Genomic DNA, 8594 nt, shown 5'->3' with positions numbered 1-8594 from the left:
CTCTTTCCCATTTTTTTCCCCTTGGCAGTACAGAGTAAACATGGCTTCTTTGAACCCGTTGATGACATTTTGTTGGACTGTAAGACATATTGGACTTAGATTTGCGATCTGCAAGAAAACTGTCTGCACCTTCACTGGTGATGGCGCCGCTGACAGCGATTTCCAATGGTCTTTTCTTATTTATGTACCTGTTAACAAGAACAAAGTAAATTGAAAGGAAAAATTTAACTTCACTTGGAGAATTGAGTCAATTATTTTGTTTCTCAGAATGAGAAAACAAAATAGTATGTCCCATACTTACGTGGGACAAAGAATTGTTCGCCTTTTGTATTAAGGAAAGTTTTCTCCTTCCTGAATAGACGTTAGAGATTTGCAAAGAAAGCACCATCCATGGACAGACAGACACTCTTAGCAGGTGAATGCTGGGGACGAACAACATAATAAAATCCACACTTCTTTTTAAATAATTACTTTTTGCCTTCGTCCCAAGTTCAGTGGATTTAATGAGTCGACATTGTGCCGTTTTCTCAGTGCTGTGGTTCTTTGAAAGGAGGCTCCAGGAGAACAAAATAGCAGTTGCTGGTTCAACCTTGGGGGACCAATTATGCAGCTTCAGTTGGCAGCCATTGTCACTACCACTTAAGTGTCAAGGCTTTTGATACCCATTTGTAGCCATAACCTTACATTTAGAACGACTACTACTTTCTTTGGCAGTCATCCTAACCTAATTAGGAACTAACGCAGACTCGTACACTTCTTGTAAACACATCAGTGGACTATAAGGATCTGCCAGGCTAGAGCATGATTTGCGCTTGATTGAGGGGTTTATCTTTTTCCTCCGTCCTTTAATGCACTTACGGATCTGGATTACATTCAGCAGAGCTGCTTTTCCTTCTGTTTCTCAGTTTTGACATTTTAAATTGATTTACTCTCTAGCTCTCATTCTCTTGCTCTTGTTCCTTTCTGGAGTAGGTACACCCCTTCTCATTTATGTTGCCCTTATTATAATTATTTTGTTATAAATTTATCATTGAACCACTTAACAGAAAGACTAGTCTGATGTCTTCTGGACAGGAAGGAGCAAAGTTTACCAGAGACAGTATTACTTTTTCAGTGAATTGTTTGTTTGGTTTAAAAAATAAAGTAACTTCTTTTGTGAGGAGGTTGCTTCTTTCCTGCATGACTTTTGTGGTAGCTGGTCATTCAGATGCGTACGCAGACTCCGTTACCAGTCTTAACGTAAGTGTAATGAAATGGGCCCTTACAAGTAGTCATATAGGGGCATATAGTTCTCCTGCAGAGGCGAGTTGCAGTGGACTGCGTTTTAGATTTTGCCTGACACTGATGATAAGGGTATAATATTGTAGCTAATTTTATGTCTACTCTGTGTCAAGTTCCCTGCCAAATACTTGATGTATTCTTCACATAATCTTCACGGCAATCCTATGGAAATGCAAAATCATTTTGTCACCATTTTGTGATGAAACTGAGCATGCTTTCATATAATCACACAGCTAGTCATTTTGATTCCACAATCAATATTATCAACCACTACTTTTCGAGTGTCTTTCCATGAATGTAAATGTCTTATTATTCTCTAGAAAAAGAATATGAGAAACTGTATTGAATAAGATAGATATTAATAAACATTGTCTCTGTAACTTCCTACATTGGCTAAAAAAAATCTTGTTGAGTATTCCTGAGGTTTTGATTAAAATTGCATTAATCTATAGATCAAGTTGGGATATTCTGACAATATAGAGTCCATCCATGAACAGAGTATATCTCCCCCTTCTTAGTTTTCTGATTTCTTTCATCAGACTATTGTAGTTTTCCTCATATAGATCTTATGCACATCTTGTTAGATTTATAACTAACCATTTCATTTTACTGGGTGCTAATGTAAATGGTATTGTGCTTTTAATGTAAAATTCTATTTCTTTACCACTGGTATACAGGAAAGCAATTGATTTTTTTGTTGTTACTCTCATTTCCTGCAACCCTACTGTAATTGTTTATTAGTTTCAGAAGTTTTTTGTTCATTCTTTCAAGTTTTCTATATAGATGATCATATCATCTGGGAACAAAGGCAGTTTTATTTATTTCATCTGTAGTTGTACACTTTTTATTTCATTTTCTTGTTTTACTATATTGCATAGTACTTGTAGCAGGTTGTTGAAAAGGAGTGGGAAGAGGGGACATCCTTGTGTCTGATCTTAGTAGGAAAGTTTTGAGTTTTATTAAGTATAAACATCTTATTTTTACCTTCATCTATTTATTCTCCTCTCTTTATGTAGATCTGTGTTTCTGACCCTTATTATTTCCCATCTCTCTAAAGAATCCCATCAAACATTTCTTACAAGGCAGGTCTACTGACAACAAATTCACTCAATTTGTGTTTGTCTGAAGGAGTAATTTATTCTTCAGGCTTGGGGATAATTTTTTCAGGGTACAGAATTCTAAGTTGTTTGTCTTTTCCTTGCAACATTTTCAGGGGCCAGCAGATGGTGTAGTGGTTATATCACTGGACTCCCACATGGCTGACCATGGTTCAAGTCTCAGACCTAGTGGCTTGAAAATCATGCTGGGTGCATGTGTGTGTACTCCCAAGATCCTGGCAGGAGAGTGGAGGAGGAGGGAGTGTGGCATGGCCATTCCCCCAGGGGGTGATTTTTTACTTTGCCTCTCACTGTCTCTCTTTATCTCTGGGAGCACACATGTGCTCTTTAGGTAAATACACAAATACATACTTCACTCTATAATTCTTGATAGCATGGTTTCTGGGCAGAAGTCAGATGCAATTATTATCTTTGCTCCTCTAGAGAGAAGACATTTTCTTCTTCTGGTTGCATTCAGATTCTTTCTTTACCTTTGATATTTTGTCATTTGAAAATGACATGCTAAAGTGTAGTTTTATTATATATTACCTTGTTCAGTGTTCTCTGAGCTTATAGGATCTGTGGTTTCTGATACTAGTTTTGGGGGAAATTCTCAGTCATTATTATTTCAAATTTTTCTGTGTTCCTTTCCCTCTTTCTTCTCCTTCTGGAATTCTCATTATACAGACCTTACAACTTCTGTAGCTGTTTCACAGATCTTGAATATTTTACTATGTTTTTTTTTTTCACTTTTTTTTCTTTTATTTGCTGGACAGCGTGTGCACTTGCCAGTCAGACAAAGAGAGGGATTTTTTTTATCCCCCAGTGGGGTGTAGTATATTTTACTATATTTTTATAAACCTTTTTTTCCCCCTTTTTGTTTCTCAATTTTGGTGATTTCTATTAAGACATTCTCAAATTCAGAGTTTTTTCTTTTTTCTTTTTTTTCTCTCAGTTATGTCCAGGCTACAAATAAGCCTATTAAAGACACTCTTTATTTCTGTTATAGTATTTTCGGTCTCTTGCATTTATTTTTTATTCTCTCTTAGAATTTCTCTCTCTCTGCTGATACTGCCCATCTGTGCTTACATACTGTTTACTGAATCCCTAGCATCTTAATTACCGTCGTTTTACATTTCTGGACTGCTAATTCTAACATCCATGACATTTCTATCTGGTTATAATGTTTGATCTGTCTCTTTACACTAATTTTTACCTTTTAGCATGTCTTGTAATTTTTCTTGGTAGCTGAACATGATATATGGATAAAAGGAACTCTGGCTTTTAGTGTGATAAGGTGTGGGGGGCATTTTAGAGTCTGTGAGTAGATCTCAGTGAACCAGCACCATGGTCTGTGAACTTCACAAGTGAGTCTTGGTACCCTCTTGCCCACCTTTGGGAAGATTAGAATGGGATGGAGTTGAGTTTACCCTTCTTCAAGGCTAGGTAAGCTCTGAAAAAATCCTAGCAGGTTAGTTTCTGATAAGTATTAAGTCATCGAGAAAGTCATGTATTTTTCTTTCTTTTTCTTTCTTTCTTTCTTTCTTTCTTTCTTTCTTTCTTTCTTTCTTTCTTTCTTTCTTTCTTTCTTTCTTTCTTTCTTTCTTTCTTTCTTTCTTGTTTCTTTTTAAATCTTTTATAATCAAATTTAATTGCTGCAAGAAATAAAAGCAGTGTAGGGTCAGCAGGTGGTATGGAGGTTAAGATGATGAGTCCAATACAGGTGACTCTGGTTTGAGTCTGAGACCCAGTGGCTTAAAAATTATGCCAGGGTGGGAACCAGCAGTTAGCGTAATGGCTATGTCGCTGGACTCCCACGTAGTCGACCGCAGTTCGTGTCCCGGACCCGGTGGCTTAAAACTCACGCCGGGCGCGTGTGCGTGCGTGCCCAAGATCCCGAGAGGAGAATGGAGGAGAAGGGATTGCGGCGTGACCATCCCCCCTGGGGGGTGATTTCTCGCTTTCTGTCTCTATGTCTCTCTCTGTCTGTCTGGCGAGCGCACGCGCCCTACAGTGAAAATCTCTCCAAAAAAAAAAAAAAAGAAAAAAAAAATTATGCCAGGGGGGGGGGCAGGCAGTAGCCATCATAGTGGCTAAGGGACAGGACGCTGACTGACTGTGGTTCATGTCCCGGATTCAAATTCTGATTTCTGATCCTTCATTCTTGTTGTCACAGTCTGCAATGTCACTGAAGTTGGCAGTTCACTGATGTTCTCAGTTTCCAAGACCCAAAGACACTTTCTAGGAGTCCTCATCCTTATGTTTTCTAACTCCTAGCTACATTCAATGAAAAAAACTTTTTACATAGTTTTTGAAGTGCTATTCCCAAATTAGTCCTCATTATGGCTGTTCTTGGCCTTTACTAAAAGTAAAACAGAGAAAAGAAAACACATATTATTTCCAAAATTATTTATAAAGAATAATGCCAGATAACATATTAGTCAGAGTTGAAAACATTTTCGGATAAGAGACTAAGCAGTCCACAAGAAGTTGGAAAAAATGTTCTACCATTTATTGATAATGTTAGAAATTTGCAGCAGTTTGTATCATGGTGAGCTGGAGTAGCTGGTAGTATCTCGCTGCGTGTCTCACTAGCCCTTTTTCTGCCTTGCTTCTGTGAACTTTAGTCGAATTAGAAATGGCTGGCAGTAAGGCTGGGAAGGACTCAGAAAAAGCCAAATCAAAGGTGGTTTCCCATTTCCAGAGAGCAGGCTTCATGGACACCTGAAATCTAGGACCACCAGCCGTGGGTGTGGGCACATCTACAGCTATGTACAGCGCTATGATCCTGGAGTACCTCACCTCATTGCAGAGGTACTTGAACTGGCAGGAAATGCAACAAAAGACTTAAAGGTAAAGTGTATTACCTCTTGTCACTTGGAACTTGCTCTTCGTGGAGATGAGGAATTAGACTCTCTCATCAAGGCTACAATTGCTGGTGGTGGCATTATTCCACACATCCACACATCTTTGATTGGGAAGAAAGGACAACAGAAGACTGTCTGAAGGATGCCTGGATTCCTTACTATCTCAGGACTCTAAATACCCTAACAGCTGTCTAGTGTTGTTGATTCCAGTGGACTGAATCTCTGTGAAAAATATAATTTTGCCTTTGTGTAATTCTATTTGAGCAAGTTGGAAGTTTAATTAGCTTTCCAACCAATCGAATTTCTGCAATTGAGTCATAACCATAGTTAATAGTTACTGTGGCTTCAGAGAAGCTATTGATTCCGAAGTAGGGAATTTGACTGAGTTGACTGTTTTAAAAAACTGTTTAGATTTTAATTGTGATGCAGAAATTCTAGTAACAAGCATTTGGTTTTGTACGGACACTGTATCCACTCTGGTGGATAAGCTCAATAAAGGTCATATCCTGCCAGCTGCCCAAAAAGGAAATTTGCTAAAGTCCTTACTAAAGTTATGTTTTCACATTTGAAAATATATTATTTTTATGATCTATTTAATTGGAAGGTTTTTTTTTTTTTTTTTTTTTTTGTTGAATAGAAACTATTTATTAACAGACAAGACTTACAGACCTATTTCTTCTTGGACACTTCCACGGTATAACCACGACTTCCAGTTGTCTTGGTGTGCTGGCCTTGGACCCAAGGCCCCAGAAGTGGTGCAGCCCTCTATGGGCCTGAATCTTCCTCAGGCTCTCCAGGTCTTCACACAGTTTGTTGTCCAGACTGTTGGCCAGGACCTCGTGTATTTTCTATCCTTTGCATCTTTCTTCCATTCAATAACAGTCTGGATCTTGTACTGGTGTGGATTCTGCATGATAGTGATCACACATTCTCCCTCATCCTCGGTGAGCTCTCCTGCCTGCTAGTGAGTTCTATGTCTGCTTTCCTCCACACCACATGAGTATGGCTTCACCACATACCTTTAATGGCGGTGATGGCTAAGGCCCTTTTCCACCACCCATCCATGTTGGTATTGAGTACTCACACCATGTGCTGGAACTTCTCAGGGATCACTGGAGGCATGGCAGCAGGGGTGTGGAGGAAGAGGAAGAAAATTTTTATAGCATTCTCTGAGTGTACTTTGTTGTTTACATAATAAATTAGGGATTTTTATTTGTAGGGTAAAATTTTTGACACTATATAATACACCAAGTTTTTGGCATGGCCTTGAGAACTCAAGATAAAAACTGGATATAATATACCATTTCTGACCCTATCTTAATATAAGAAGGAGTATATGTAAATAAATATAACACATATTAATATTCATCTTACTGATATCACTAAATTACATATCTATGTGTATTTTTCCCTCATGTTTGGGTATACATTAGAGGAATAAAAAATAGAGCTATTACCGAAATAATTAACTGGCATTAATTAACTGACAATTACAAACCAACTGTGGTTTTTGAACTAATTATTCTTTTTCTTTGGTTGTTAGAAGGCAGATGTGAATTATCCTTTAGTTAGTTGCTAGAGGAGAGTGAGATCTTAGTTCTGTCCCTTCCATTTTCTATATTATTCTCCACTTTGTGGACTGAAAAACCTTTAAATGACTTTCTCAGGACTCCCTTGCCAGTTGCCTTCCTGACAGGCCTTGTCAACTAGAGGTATTGGCAGGTGACTGGGGGTTGGGAAGAGGATAGAGTTACTTTATTTCTTCTGGTGTCTGGCAAGTGGCTCTGGCAGCGGGGCCACTGGCCAGTGTGAGCTCTGGATTCCTGTTCATTCAGTGTGGCCCAAAGAGCAGTGGCAGTGGAGGCCCGAGAGTGCTCTGATGGGAATGAGGGGGTGCTCGGTAGTACAAGAGGCCTAAAGCTGTGGGCTCTGGATACTCTCTCCCCTTTCAGTCCTCTAGCTTTACTCATGGTAGTGGCTTTCCGTGGTCACTGTTACTTGGATAAACTTATTATCTCTTTTGACTCTTATAGCATCTTTTAAACTAGTTTCCTGTAATAAATTTCTTCTGTTTGAAATACGCCAAGTGGTTTCTGCTATTCCGAGTAGACACTGGCTGATACATTATTATACAGAAGTTCTTCTCTGGTCTATAAACTAGAGCCTCTTTTCTTAAAGATGATGGTAGACACTAGGGAAAAGTTTGTCACTTTTTTTTAAGAGGCTTTTTTTTTGGTCTTAGGGCACGTGCACTTGCCGGAAAGAGATAGAGACAGTGAGAGAGAAAGTACGAAATCACCCCCCGCCTCCAGGGGGAGTGGCCACACCACAATCCTTCCTCTGTTCTCCCCCTGGGATCTTGGGTGCACATGCACCTGGTGTGAGTTTCAAGCCACTGGGTTCAGGACTTGAACTACGGTAGGCCATTTGTGAGTCCAGTGAGGTAACCACTATGCAATCTGCTAGCCTAAGGCTGTCAAATTTTTATGGCAATGGAGATATATATGATGTAACTGACAAATTAAAGTGGGTGACTGTGAAACTAATGTGAAAAGAATCGCATGCTATTTCTGTGTGTGTACCAGTGCCCCACTCCTGTCAGTACATTCTTGAATTGAACTTTTGCAATTAATAAAAATCTTCCACATAGCACAAAAATCGATTTTTCTCCTTCCATATCTGAAGGGTAATAAAGCTGGGGGAAGGGGAAAATCCACTGAGAATAATACGAATTTCTACCTTTTCTGACCACATGTCCTATTATAGGAGTTCATCAAATTTTTGCGTAAGAGGACTGTCAACCACTTTGTAATTACACACACACTCACACAGAGAGTTATTTTTTATTTTATTTGTTTTAGAGAGAGATTTTTGTTATAGGGTGCATGTGCTCACTGGACAGACAGAAAGAGACAGAGAGACAAAAAGCAAGAAGTCACCTCCCGGGGATATGGCCACGCCACATTCCCTTCTCCTTCATTCTCCTCTTGGAATATTGGGTACACACACCTAGAGTGAGTTTAAGCCTCCAGGTCCAGGACTGGAATTGTGGTTGACCACTTGGAAATCCAGACACGTAACCATTACACCATCTGCCAGTGTCCACAGACATAGTTATTGATACACTTTTATTTTGTTTAAATTCTTTCTGAATTCTATTTATTTATTTATTTATTTGACCAGATAAGGACAGAGTGACAGAAAGATAGGGAAAGTGAGAAAACAAGTCACCAGGTCTGGGATGTAAATTATGGTTGGCCATGTGGGAGTCCAGTGCTCATAACTACCACACCACCTGCCGGCCCCAATAAACTTTTTTGGAGGGGTTTTTTTTTTTTTTTCTTTTTTA

The 8594-nt window shown here is 39.0% G+C and overlaps 1 protein-coding gene across 1 annotated transcript; it reads left to right on the top strand.

Annotated features, from left to right (window-relative positions):
• The first annotated feature begins 5016 nt into the window (after window positions 1-5016).
• LOC102474915 (histone H2A.Z-like) lies at window positions 5017-5384 on the top strand. The gene is made up of 2 exons (XM_014586916.1): window positions 5017-5093; window positions 5189-5384. Exons 1-2 carry the CDS (start codon window positions 5017-5019, stop codon window positions 5382-5384), a joined length of 273 nt encoding a protein of 90 aa, XP_014442402.1.
• Window positions 5385-8594: the final 3210 nt, after the last annotated feature.

The sequence above is a fragment of the Tupaia chinensis genome, unplaced genomic scaffold (genome assembly GCF_000334495.1).
Source record: "Tupaia chinensis unplaced genomic scaffold, TupChi_1.0 Scaffold000168_1, whole genome shotgun sequence".
Classification (NCBI taxonomy): Eukaryota; Metazoa; Chordata; class Mammalia; order Scandentia; family Tupaiidae; genus Tupaia; species Tupaia belangeri.
This window is presented reverse-complemented; position numbering and strand designations above follow the sequence as displayed.